The sequence below is a fragment of the Malaclemys terrapin genome, chromosome 1 (assembly GCF_027887155.1).
Source record: "Malaclemys terrapin pileata isolate rMalTer1 chromosome 1, rMalTer1.hap1, whole genome shotgun sequence".
Taxonomy (NCBI): Eukaryota; Metazoa; Chordata; order Testudines; family Emydidae; genus Malaclemys; species Malaclemys terrapin.
The window spans coordinates 25,522,180-25,536,634 of record NC_071505.1 but is presented as its reverse complement, the minus strand read 5'-3'; the positions used below and the strand labels follow the sequence as shown (position 1 = coordinate 25,536,634).

The following is a 14,455-nucleotide window of genomic DNA, read 5'->3' as shown; positions in this document are numbered from 1 at the left end:
TCAGGTCCTTCGGTGCAAGAAACTGTTGAGGTTGCAGTACCGATGAAGGTATCTGTGTGGAATGCGGTACGGAGAATTGTGGTGGTACTGGGAGACAATGCGGTACCAATGGGAACAGAGCCGGCATAGACCATGCAGAGGATGGCATGGTAATCTGTAGTGCAGTAGTATCTGTGCTGTGCATCATAGAGCCAAGAGGTGATGTTGTCTGTAGCGTGCAGAGTTGCTCGGTACCGAGCGCTTTGTCTGTGCTACTGGTGCTGAGGTAGAGGGGGCAGTCTTCTCTGCCCTCCTTCTTAGAGCCTGCCACTTAGGGTCTATGGCTTTGACGGAAGCACCGGGACCGGCGGTCCCTGCCGACTCAAAGGTACTAAGCTGCGGCGTGGTCGGTACCGATGTGATGGATAGAATTGGGGAACGCTTTTTCTTTGACGCGGTCTTGGTAGGGGGAATGTTAGCTCTCATCTGTCCACGTCCTTTAGGAGACAGTTTCTTTCCTTGCGGGGTAGAGTGGGGGGGGTCTGTCGGAAACCGCATGTGGTGATAGGGGCGACAGGAGAAGTTTATGATCCCAGGTCTCAGGCGGGATGGAGGGAATTCTCCATCAGGATAAGTTTCGGTTTAAGGTCCCTCGCTTTCCTTGTCCGGGCCTTAAGATTGTGGCACTATATACACTTTTGAGGTGCATGAGTTTCCCCCAGGCACCGGACACGTCGCGAGTGTACGTTGGAGATTGGAATTGCCTCACGACAGGCGGCGTTTAAAGCCAGGAGACCCTGGCATTCTGAGGAAAAATAACGACCCTTAAGGGGATGAAATGAAAAAAAAAATTTTTTTTAATGGGGAGAAAAGTAGTAAAGGGATCTTAACCAAAAAACCTAACTACGCTATACTAATTGACTAATCTAACTAAACTAATTCTGAGGTAAAGTGAGTGAAGGCACTGCCAGAGCTCCGACTAGGAACCATGGCAGTTGAGAAGGAATTGAGAAGGGGGGTGGCCCCACAGTGCTAATCAACTGTCCCCACAGGCGAGAGCTGGAGAGAGCACATGTGTGGCCTGGCCAGATACTGCTGTCGAAGTTCTCCGACTAGAGGCTCAGAGCATACAATCACCGAAAGTGGAGCTCCCACATGACTCAAAGAAGAACTCTAGGTTGTACACTTAAGTACCTAAAAGGACACTTCACCAAGGTAGTTGAGGAGATTAAGAACTGAAATGGCCTTCTAAATAAGCTAGCAGGCTCAACTTGGGGAGTTAAAGTGCAAACACTCTGCTACTCAGTTGGAGAACAGCAGGAACAATGAGACCAAAAAACACCAAGTGGCTAGCAATCCTTTTTAATATCCTGCCTCCTAACATCAGGTGTTGTATTGCAGCAAAAATACAGGAGATGCCACAACTACCACTTTTTAAAAGATACATGAGAGGTGCATTGCCACTGACTCATCAGCACATGACCAATCTGGACTATGTTACTGACCATCTCTACAGCGGATGCTGTCACATTATGGTGAGCAGAATGGGAATGAGCTGCTCCCTCTGTCAGAAACTCCTTCATCACCACTCAGCCTTATGAGAGACAGTGTGGCAGCTCGAAGCCAGGCAATCTCTCGTAGAAATTCAACCATTTCAGATGTGGAGTGGTGAGATGTGTGGGAAATGACCACACCTAGTGACTCAGGAACAGCCCTGTGTATTGCTGCGGTGCGGTTGAGGACGCTGCACGCCTACCAAAGGCTGCTCATCTCGTGCTGGTCTATTCCTGATGCTACTGAATGGCTAAAATGTGTGTGATGTGTACTTAAGCCCTTTGATATATTTGACTCATACATCTGTTTTATCTCCCTACTTTATATTTTGAACCTTTTCCCATCTTTATTAAGCTACTGGCACATTTGCTAATAATAGTGGAAATTAGTAAAAACACAACAGAAAACCCCAAACATGTCAACACACTGAATGGTGTATGGGGAGTTACCATAACATCAATACCAAGGGTATTTAAACCAAAGGGTTTAAACAGGGTGCATGATGAGAACATAGCAGCATTGCTTCACTAATTTCTATAAAGCACATTCGTGTAGTGCCATAACAGTTGTCTCTATACCAAGGTGATTGTGAATTTGAAACATGGGTAAAAGAGCTCTTCTATTAGCCCTTTGTTTTCCTCCCTTACATTCTCTCTGCATCTTGACTAAACAGAATTTTTTCATATTTTACTGTTTCATTTTCAAAACATGGTCAGTGTTATCAAATAATTCTGCCATTTCTATTCATTGGGCCATTACAGTGTGCTATGTTAGTTCAAAATACAATAAAGGAAATCAGCCTAATTGAAGTGGCTTGAATTTCTTTAAAAATATTCCTTATATTATGTTGTTTTGTTTTGGAGGTTTTGTTTTCACTTACAAAGTACTTGGACTTCAACAATTTCCACCCCACCATCAACCTCAGCCTGGACCAGTCCACACAAGAGATCCACTTCCTGGACACTACAGTGCAAATAAGTGATGATCACATAAACACCACCCTATACCGGAAACCTACTGACCGCTACATGCCTCCAGCTTCTATCCAAGACACATCACACGATCCATTGTCTACAGCCAAGCCCTAAGATACAACCGACTTTGCTCCAACCCCTCAGACAGAGACAAACACTTACAAGATCTTTATCAAGCATTCGTAAAACTACAATACCCACCTGGGGAAGTGAGGAAACAGATTACAGAGCAAAACGGGTACCCAGAAATCACCTACTACAGGACAGGCACAACAAGGACAATAACAGAACACCACTGGCCATCACATACAGCCCCCAGCTAAAACCTCTCCAGCGCATTATTCACGATCTACAACCTATCCTGGAAAACGATCCTTCACTCTCACAGACCTTGGGAGGCAGGCCAGTCCTCGCTTACAGACAACCCTCCAACCTGAAGCAATACTCACCAGCAACTACACACCATACCACAGAAACACTAACCCAGGATCCAATCCCTGTAGCAAACCTCGTTGCCTACTCTGTCCCCATATCTACTGTGGCGACACCATCAGAGGACCCAACCACATCAGCCACACCATCAAGGGCTCATTCACCTGCACATCCACTAATGTTATATATGCCATCATGTGCCAGCAATGCCCCTCTGCCATGTACATTGGCCAAACCGGACAGTCCCTCCGCAAAAGAATAAATGGACACAAATCGGACATCAGGAATGGTAACATACATAAGCCAGTAAGTGAACACTTCAATCTCCCTGGTCATTCTATTACAGATTTAAAAGTCACTATCATTGAACAAAAAAACTTCAGAAACAGACTTCAAAGAGAAACAGCAGAACTAAAATTCATTTGCAAATTTAACACCATTAATCTGGGTTTGAATAGGGACTGGGAGTGGCTGGCTCATTACAGAAGCAGCTTTTCCTCTCCTGGAATTGACACCTCCTCATCCATTATTGGGAGTGGACTACATCCACCCTGATTGAATTGGCCCTGTCAACACTGGTTCTCCACTTGCGAAGTAACTCCCTGCTCTCCATGTGTCAGTATATAATGCCTGCATCTGTAACTTTCACTCTATGCATCCGAAGAAGTGAGGTTTTTACCCACGAAAGCTTATGCCCAAATAAATCAGTTAGTCTTTAAGGTGCCCAGACTCCTTGTTGTTTTTGTAGATACAGACTAACACGGCTACCCCCTGATACTTGCTTTCAGTTGGGACAGAAAGCTTTTGCTTGACAGATGGGGCTCAAAGTGTGTAGCTCTAGTTTTTGCTCCTGCAACATGGAGAGGTCTTATGAAATTTCCAGTGAGCTGTCTTTGCCAAGTTGCTCTGACCTTTTGATATTTGTAGCCTCCTGGGCTTAGTTACCAGCATTTTTCAAAATTACCTTAAAAACGGATTAGGATTCTGCGGAGATATCCTGTGAATTATATGAGGTTCAGTTTGCAATTTAAGAGAATCTTTAAATATTGACTTGGACTTTTGTAGAAAAATAATAGAGCAGAAATTTGCATAATATCTAATAAGAATACTGGAATATTATCTTTTTAATTTACTTTATAATTATTAGTTTTAAAACTAATGAAAAATAAAACAGCAAAGGCTTTCAATACCAATCTGTTAACAGATTTCTGGTTACAAATTCTAATTAACCATGTAATTGTGTCCAAATAGCATCTCTCTGAAATCAAGACTTACTTATTAAATACAGATATCCTTGGATTGTTCTTAAAATACATTTTGGGTTTTTTCTCTTCTGTTTTTGCAATGGGGAAGGAACTCACTGTAACAAGCAAATCAGAAGCACAAGATGATTGATCATCAAAAGAAAAAGCTATGCAAATACAGACCTTATATCAGATTCAGAATACAACAAAGTACAAGTCTTATGAGAAGTTAAGAAAGCAAAGAAAAAGATTATACAAAGAAAAAAGTGATACAAAAATCCAATGATATATACTGAATAATCAAGTTATATTGATCACTTAAATTAACAAAAAAAAAAAAAATTATTGGGCAAGCCACCATCGTCCAAACTTTTGGCTTCATAGAAGTCCAGTTATTTTCCTGTTGCTTGGGTTTTAGCTTCAAAGAGGATTTTAACCTCAACAAAATACCAGCCTTCAGGATAGAAACTGCATTGTATTAATTGCTAGTGGAATTACAGAGGGATAAGTTTAGCTCATTCAGATCAGACTTGAGTCAGAACCCCAATTGTGAATACTGTAATGTACTCTTTGTCCCTAATCCAGATCAGTGCTTTTTCCATGAAAATATTGCTCTAAAATGTTGATCCACAGCATTGTCAAAAAGCACATTATGGTTGTGAGGGGTTGGACCCCCCCCCCTTTTGGGGTGCCATTGGATGTGCTGGGGTCCCACTGAGCCTGCCTGTCCTACCAGCCTGGGTTTCCCTTACACTGTGCTGCTGTGATAGGCTCTCAAGCCCCTTTCCAGCACACACACAGGCAGGGACGCCCCCAGCTGTAGAATATCAGAGTCTGTGATCAGCTCTGGGTGGGAGGACTCAGCTAGGGGGTGCCCAGCACTCCTGTGCACACGCTCTCTGGAGTGTAAACCCAAAATTATATTGTCTTGCGCTGTATAGAGATCTACATATCGTAAGCTCTTAAAAATCCCCCCCTCCCTCAGTGTGGAGGAAGATATGCACCACTCTTTGCCCTCCCAGTTATGAATTGCACAAACTGGGTTTTGAAATAAACAAAAAATAAGCTTATTAACTACAAAGGTACATTTTAAGTGATTATAAGGGATAGCAAACAGAACAAAGCAGATTACTGAGCAAATAAAACGAAACTCACAAACTAAGCTTAATACACTAAAGAAACAGGTTACAAATAGTAATTTCTCACCCTAAATGTTGTTTTAGGCAGGTTGCAGAGTTTCTGCAGCTCAGGGTTCCAGTTACTTCTCTTCACAGGCTACCCCTGTCTTAGCCTGGACTCAGCCCTTGCCTTTCCCCAGCTTAGTTCCTTTGTTTCTTCAGGTGTATTCAGCAGTCTTCCTTCGTAGGCAGGGAGGCAGTGGAGAAGAGATCTGATTAATTCACTCCCCAGCCTTAAATAGGATTTACATATGGCAGGAACCTTTTGTTTCCCTGTTTGATCCCCACGCCCTTCAGTGGAAAAGTACCAGCTCAAGATGGTGTCCTGTACCAGGTGACATGATCACATGACCTTGCAGGGTCAAAGCAACCATGAGATAAGGTTTATTTGTAATGTCACAGGAAGTAACTTCAGGAAGATGAGAGATCAGCATCTTCAAAGACTCATTGTCTTTCCTAATGTCCCATCCAGGCTCATTGCCTACTGTCTGGTGGGCGTTCCCCAAGTACACACACAGTTGTAATTGTTACATAGTCAATATTCCTAACTTCAGATACCGGAATGATACATGTGTACAAATTGGATAATAACATTCAGCAAATCATAACCTTTCCAGTGATACTTCACATGACCCATCTTGCATAAAATATATCTTAGTTATGCCATATTCATATTATAACAATATTTTATGAAGAATATGAGGTGCAGCGTCACAATGGTAGCCCAACCCTAGCTTAACACAAATTTTTTTGCCAACAATATATAAAAACCAACATAGAGTATGAGAATTCTTATATATTCTCTCTTGTGTGATCTCCAGCTTTTATAAACTAAATCAAGCCAGAAAAAAAAAATGTTTCTCTGGAGCCCTCATTTACTTGTGGTCTCTGACAAGCTTCAAGCTCTCTCCATGCTAGTCACTAGCTATACAAAGCAGTTAGAGTTGATGAAACAGCCCAGGAAGAAGTCTATGCAGTACTTAGATAACGATCATCCCTACATCTCCTTTGCATCAAATATAAATACCTCTGTCCTCCACCTTTGCTCTATGTCTAATGAAATACAGAATCAGCTCTTGGATGAGGAGCAGCTAGCCAAAGCTGAACCCAGGCAAGATATAGGATGCTGGCAGGAGTAAAGGAAGCACTTCAAAGAACTGTCCGCCTCTGACACATCCAGTGGTTGAGGGAACCTGCCTTTAGATTGTGACCCATAGCCTTGGGTTCATTTGGACTCCTTCATGTTATTGGATGCCCAAATAGTCTTGTCAGCAAAAAACACCTAGTTCCATATGCAACGGGGCCTCCTCCTATCTGATGCAGGGCCTGGCCAGAGTGTGATCCACACAGTCCTGCCCTCCAGGCTTTACTATTGTAACTCACTGTGCCCAGGAGTTAAGCCACATGAATGATGTCTGTAAAAAACTCCCACTAGTTTAAAAAAAAAAAAATACAGCAGCTCATCTGCAACACAGCTTGCTGTGAACACATCCACCCTGGTGCTCTGCTGCTTGTACTGGATCTGCAATGAATAGAATCCAGTTCAAGAACTCTGTCCTGATATTCGAAGTGCTCCATTGGATTGAACCAAGCCACCTGAGAGATTAGCTCTCCCTTTGCAATATGACCTCCCACCAAACCTACGTTCCACTGTAACCATGACACTGCCCAGCAGCATAGGGAGGCTCAGAGCACAGGAGCAGGACCTACACTGTGGAACTCACTCCTGGAAGAGAGCAGTTGTCACAGTCTTCACCACTTTCAGAACTCAACGCAAAATATAACTTGTTTGCTCAGCTGTCTCTCAGTAGGACCTGCATGCACCTACGCACACACAACTCTATTCAAACTATTTTTGTGATGAAAGAAGAGGAGAGATTGTTATGTCTGTTTCCAAATAGTTAGACATGCTGAGATACTACAGTGATGGGGCCATACCTAGATAATAATTGATAGGTCTGAAAATGTAACTTTAAACAGGGAATTATCGTTGAGTGGGTGTGTCCAGTGGGGCTCTGCAGGGATTGGTTCTTGGCCCTACACTAATTAATATTTTTATTAATGACCTGGAAGAAAATGTAAAATCATCAATGATAGCTTGCAGATGACAAAAATTGGGGGAGTGGTAAATAATGAAGAGGACAGTTCACAATTCAGGTGATCTGGATCACTTGGTAAGCTGCTCACAAGCAAACAATATGCATTTTAATATGACTAAGTATATACATCTATGAACAAAGTATGTAGGCCCTACTTACAGGATAGCAGACTCTATCCTAGGAAGCAGTGATTCTGAAAGAGATTTGGGGGTGGGGGTGGATAATCAGCTGAACAGGAGCTCCCAGTGTAACACTGGGGCCAAAAGGGCTAATGTGATCCTTGGATTCATAAACAGAGGAATCTCAAGTAGGAGTGGAGAGGTTATTTTATTTAGTGCCATATTTGGCACTAGTGTGACCGCTGCTGGAATCCTGTGTCCAGTTCTGGTGCCCACAGTCCAAGAAAGATGTTGATAAATTGGAGAGGGTTCAAAGAAGAGCCATGAGAATTATTAAAGGATTAGAAAATATAGTGATAGACTAAAGGAATTCAGTCTAGTTAGCTTACCAAAAGAGAATGTTAAGTGGTGACTTGAGTAACGTCTACAGGTATCTACATATAGAACAAATATTTATTAATGGGATCTTCGATCTAGCAGCGAGATATAACATATTCCAATGGCTGGAAGTTGAAGCCAGACAAATTCAGACTGGAAATAAGGTGTACAGTTTTAACAGTGAGAGTAACTAACCATTGGAACAATTTACCAAGAGTCATGGTGGAATCTCCATCACTGACAATTTTTAAAACAAGTTTGAATGTTTTTCTTAATGATATGCTCTTGGAATTATTTTGATGAAGTTTTAGATGATTACAATGACCCCTTCTGGCCTTGGAATCTGAAAATCTCTATTATTTCTTCTGACCTGTTTCTCATTTCCTTTCCTTGTCTGCTTCTTTATCTCATTTCCATTATTTCTATCCCCTTTCCATCCCACTGTCCGTCATGTTTTTCTAAGAATGACAGGCCGTAGTTACAAAAGAAATTGGTTGGTGCTGTAATCCTACACGTAAGAGATTTTTCCACCTATACTCCATGGTGCCAGCTGCAGGGTGAAATTTATCTCTGTGATCTAGTAAGATTCATTTGCAAACTGCAGCAGATCGTGCTACTGTGAAAGGGTGCACCTGCCTTTAGTTTCTCCTCTGGCTGCTTGCTTCTCCCTCTTGTGGGAAAAGTCATCCTATCAGCAGCAGAAGAAAAGGAGCTTATTCACCATCTCAGCCACCGTGGGTCTCAAGCAAGCAGGCTACTGATTTCTCATGCCTTGATGTGATAGTGCTAAAACAAATTGCTAGTAAATAAAGTCCCAGTTTTGGGAGTCATCTGGTTTCTCATCTCCATTACCCAGCATATTTTCTAATGCAAGCCTGATGTATTGAAAGGATAGAGACTAATAACTTCTCTTTCATTCAAGCCCTTCAGTTTTTCTGTTTGGACTTCTACAAGGAAAAATCAAATTAATTTCCCTTTGTTTTTGAAGCAAAAATTAAACTTTGCAAAGTTACCTTTGGGGAGATGCACAAAGTCACACTTCTCCTCCCTGTAGAATTCCTACCTGGTCAGCACTACTTGTGTGCAGTCATTTTCTTCTCTACCGCAGAGTTCCATTTATCACATTGTTCTAAAATATTTCAGCGGGTCTTCGTACCCTCTGCAGACAAACTCCTTTGTTTGCCTCGTTCTATTACATTTTTTCAGTTGTTGTAGTTTGACTGCAAGGGGCACATATGTTGTTAGAAGTTTTAAACTATTGTTCAGATACCTCCAAATTTAAGAAGTAGGTTTATCCATCTCTTCCTTTGCAACTGTAAGAGGGAGCTTTTGTGTGTGTTTGTGTGTGTTGAATGTGGCAGGTCTTGTCATACGGTCACTACTGGTACTAATCATGATGACACAATGATTACAGTAGTTTTTCATTTAGTAACTGATAAGGTTAACATTTGTCAGAGTGAGTGAGTGTTACTGTAGAAAGCCTTATAAGTAAGGTACTTACTTGTAACTCTGTGACATTACAGAATATGATATTGCCATAGTTCACTTCATTTAGCTTTGTAATGGTTTTAATAAGTAGACTTCAGAAGATGTATGATTATATATCTCAGGAATTTCTGGATTTTCTGTGCCCAATACAATACTTTGTAGAAACTTTTTTAAATGTGGATTGCAAAGTGATGTGTGAGCCAAGAATATGAAATGAGTGGCCTGACAAATAAGACATCCAATTAGCTAATCTTTACTTTGCATTGTGATCAGCTATTTTTGCAGCACTGAATACTTTTTTAATTTTATACTTGTCATTATATCCAGTAATTTTGGTCATTTATTCAAATAGTAACCCCCAAAATCTGAATGTTAGATTGTACAGCAGAATGAGCTTGGAGAAAAAAATTAATTACATGTTTTATTCCACTGCGATTTCATTCTGCCTGCCATCAAAGTACAAAAGTATACATTAAAATCTTCTATCCTATTGAGTAGCATTCTTGGATTTTTCAAATTTAGCTATGAACATGGGTCAACTAGTGTCAAGACTGAAAGAACGCAGACTGCAAATGAGTACAGATGAAGGAGTTATGCAGTACATAATGCTAAAACAGGTGGTTTGGAAGAGGAACAAAATGTTTAATAGCTTAAAAGATTGCCGCTCTGCATCTCCAACTAGTGTATCGTGTTTACCAGGCTAAAGAAATAAATTGCTGTCAACTTAGATCTAAGTTTGTTTTTACAGCCTAAAGATTCTTACTTTCAATCTTTAAATCCTTGGTAAGGGATTACTTTATTGATGTATTAAATTCTTCTAAAGTTTAAACAATCAAAAGACTAATACTATAAATAATGGTGTCTTTATATAATTTATATTCTGTAATTGAATGTCTTATTTTATCTCTCTCTGAGGAATTGGTTGCTATCTGTTGCAAAGAGTGTCTTGTGTGCATTGTCACCAAACAGATTATCGTCTGAGCACTCTAGGGTTTATTGTTCTAAAATACTGTATGTTTTTGTTTACAGGACCGTGAACTTCGACATAATAAAGTACTTGTATGATTTCTTGTGAAAACAATCCTCACAGCCATATGGACACTGTGACAATGACTAAAGCAAGCTGTGTTCTTCTATCTACTTAGCTGGCCAGGCAGAGGAGCGTTTTGGCTCTACTGGATTTGTCCAAACAGGTGCTGGCCCAGCATGCAATCTGATGAAAATATTCTGATTGGTCTGGGTGGATCTGAGCAGAGGACTATTTACCAGGGACCCTGGAGTATTTGGAAGCAATGTGTTAATTATAAACAGCAGGGTTTGAGCACAATCTGTTCTACTCTTAATGATGTTATCTTAACACTGAAATTGCCTGAAACCCATTTACTTAGGACTGCATTTTGCTCTATGAACTATCCCCTGTGCTTTGAACATGGCAGCAGCCCTTGTTTGTATGCCCAGTCTTTTCACGTCCTCTCCGCAGGAATCTTTGCAATTGCCTGCCAAAGCAGCTTTTCCTAAAGCCACCATTTTAAGAGAGTGGAGCAGCAAAATATAATAAACATAAGTGCATGTTTAAAATCAAGCTGGTGTGTGCTTATCTGTGAATCATATATAGATTAGATGTTCAACTCACATATATAGGGATTATGATAGGAAAACCCCAAATTTATCAGCACAGAATTAATCTTGAGACCCACTTGTAAATGTTAACCTTAAAACCTCCTCTTTATCAAGCTTTTAAAAAAATCAAATTTTAAAATGTATGACTGATAAAACTCTCATTTACATACTAGATGCCAATACTGGCAGGGCTTTTCCACTTGCCAGCTTTCAAGGAGCTTTTTATTTAAATATTCCTATAGTTCTTTTGAGCTCAGCCAGAGTTTCTTGAGTGCAAATTCTTGTGCAGTTCTCAGTGGAAATATTTTAGCATAGTATGTTATGGAAGCAAAGCAATCGAGTTTGAAGTATACTTGTAAGTATACTCTAAAGCCAGGTTACATGCTATACTGTGGTGCAGCATGGGTTCTTCTGCAGTAACCTGTTTGGAAGATAAAGATTCAGCAAGTAACACGATGTACCTGTTGCATGCTATTCTTAGCAGAGAAAACACTGCAGTCTGAAAGAGTTAAAAAGTTGAACATACGTTATCATACCGTAAAGCCTTTGTCACACTTGCTGAGAAACTCCAACACTTAATTTTCAAAACATCCAAGTTTTCAGTACTTCAAAAACTTGAATTTTTTTTGTTAACCAAAAATTGTATATGATAGGGTAACTGTAGTTTGTAATAAACTCTAAATTCCCTTTCATTTTTCAGAATCAGATGCTAGGCTAACTGCTAAGTGGCATTTTTTTTTTTTTTAATTGCACTAGGAATTTCACCAAGAATGTCCAGTATGGGATTTTGAGAGTTCCAGCATCTATTCCTGGGAGTGAAAGCAGGGGACAGTAGTACATTTTAGCTGGCTGAACACAAACTGGATCACCTGCTGTGTAATACATACCAACAGGAGCACATCACAGCTCTGCAAGCTATGTTGTCTTCCAGTCCAATTCCAGATAAGCTTTAAGATCCTACAAAGTCCTCGAAGGGCTGGGCCCTGACTCTTCTCCACAATCTACCATATCAGTAACCCTGCTATAAGCAAAGCCCAGTTTGAAGCTCTCAAAGATGATGAGTAAGATTTTATTCGTGGCAAATCCAACCTGTGAAATCCCCTTTCACCAGTAATCAGGATGACTCCGAATCCTTCGCATGTTCCGAATAAAATGTAAGAAGCATTTTAAAAAAAAGTTCCTAAAATAGAAGTGTGTCCCAGCCACAGTTACATGATTATTCCTGCTATTTCTAGTCAAAAGCAAACTCCATGTGCACACGTGAACAGAATACAAGGGATGGTGGAAAGCAAAGACCTCTAGACCATATACTGCTCTATATAATTTTGTTGGTGCATAGATACTATGGTGGATGGATTTATTAGAGATATATAGACATCTGAAATGTGAATCTGGCCATCTATAGGGGAGTAGGAGACTTTCTTGCCAGGATGTTTAACATACAAATTATTAAAGAACATTCTCAAATTGTTGTATGATAAAAGAGGAATGCATCTAATGCCAGCCTGACACTGTTTGTTCAATGGATTGGGCAAATGTGCTTACAAGGCAGATCAGCTCCTGAAGTAGATGCAGGAGCTGGGTATACCTTTCAGACCATCCTGAGAGTACGAGACAAACAAAAATCCAACTTTCCCTTTTTTCTTTTCCATGTGTCATTTGGTAGAGTTGTGGGCTACTACCCACCGTATGCTATCCCCAAAGCCTTTAATAAAGCTAATACACCAAACAATATTAAAAATGGAAGGTTGTTCCTAACTCTGAAATGTTCATAGCTCTGAACAAAACATTATGGTTGTTCATTGAAAAGTTTACAATTAAACATTGACTTAATATAGCTTTGAAACTTTACTATGGAGAAGAAAAATGCTGCTTTCACTTTATTTTTTTAGTAGTTTACATTTAACACAGTACTGTACTGTTGGCTTTTTTTGGTCTCTGCTGCTACTTGATTGTGTACCAAATGAGGTGTGTGGTTGACTTGTCAGTTCATAACTCTGAGGTTCTACTGTACATGTGTTGTACCAGTCTTCTGGGCCTTTTTGGACCTTTGGTTTCCTTTAACATTGGCCAATGTATGTAAATACATTGATCTTTCTAATGTGACAGCAAATTGAGCCAAATCCAATATTTTTCTTGTCATGTGGTTGCATTAAATTCAGAGTCTCAAATTGCACAATAGTTCAAGTATAGAGGCATCGGGGTTTACCTGCAGCTACTTATTATGTTATGCATAAGGAGTGGGGTCCCGCAGGGATCAGTTCTGGGGCCAGTTCTGTTCAATATCTTCAATGATTTAGATAATGGCATAGAGAGTACACTTAGAAAGTTTGCGGACGATACCAAGCTGGGAGGGGTTGCAAATGCTTTGGAGGATAGGATTAAAATTCAAAATTATCTGGACAAACTGGAGAAATGGTCTAAAGTAAATAGGATGAAATTCAATAAGGACAAATGCAAAGTACTCCATTTAGGAAGGAACTGTTAGTCGCACACATATAAAATGGGAAATGACTGCCTAGGAAGGAGTACTGCGGATCTGGGGGTCATAGTGGACTCACAAATATGAGTCAACAGTGTAACACTGTTCCAAAAAAAGCAAACATCATTCTGGGATGTATTAGCAGGAGTGTTGTAAGGAAGACACAAGAAGTAATTTTTCCACTCTACTCCATGCTGATTAGGCCTCTTCTGGAGTATTGCGCCAAGTTCTGGGCGCCACATTTCAGGAAAGATGTGGACAAATTGGAGAAAGTCCAGAGAAGAGAACAAAAATGATTAAAGGTCTACAAAACATGACCTACAATGGAAGATTGGAAAAAATTGGGTTTGTTTAGTCTGGAAAAGAGAAGACTGAAAGGAGCATAACAGTTTTCAAGTTCGTAAAAGGTTGTTACAAGGAGGAGGGAGAAGAATTGTTCTTCTTAACCTCTGAGGATAGGACAAGAAGCAATGGGCTTACACTGCAGCAAGAGATGTTTCAGTTGGACATTGGAAAAATTTCCTAATGTCAGGGTGGTTAAGCACAGGAATAAATTACCTAAGGAAGTTGTAGAATCTCCATCATTGGAGATTTTTAAGAGCAGGTTGGACAAACACCTGTCAGGAATGGTCTAGATAATACTTAGTCCTGTCATGAGTGTAGGGGATTGGACTAGATGACTTATTAAGGTCCCTTCCAGTCCTATAATTCTATGATTATTAATTATGTTTATTATGGTAGTGCTGAAGGTCTAACCAAGAATGGGGCCCCCGTTGTGCCAGACACTGTATATGCACAGAGTAGGCGGTTCCTGCCCAAAGAGCATACAGTCTAAGTCAGGGGCGGGCAAACTTTTTGGCTTGAGGGCCGCATCAGGTTTTGGAAATTGTATGGAGAGCCGGTTAGGG

The 14,455-nt window shown here is 40.5% G+C and overlaps 1 protein-coding gene across 4 annotated transcripts in view; it reads left to right on the top strand.

Annotated features, from left to right (window-relative positions):
• Positions 1-11,027, top strand: part of ORC5 (origin recognition complex subunit 5) — a 202,680-nt gene extending 191,653 nt beyond the window's left edge. For all 4 annotated transcript variants that reach the window (XM_054017942.1, XM_054017953.1, XM_054017925.1 and 1 more), the window contains exon 15: positions 10,475-11,027. In XM_054017942.1, coding sequence (XP_053873917.1) covers positions 10,475-10,520 — 46 coding nt within the window. In that variant the 3' untranslated portion in view covers positions 10,521-11,027. The remainder of the gene's footprint in view (positions 1-10,474) is intronic.
• The last annotated feature ends 3,428 nt before the right edge of the window (positions 11,028-14,455 follow it).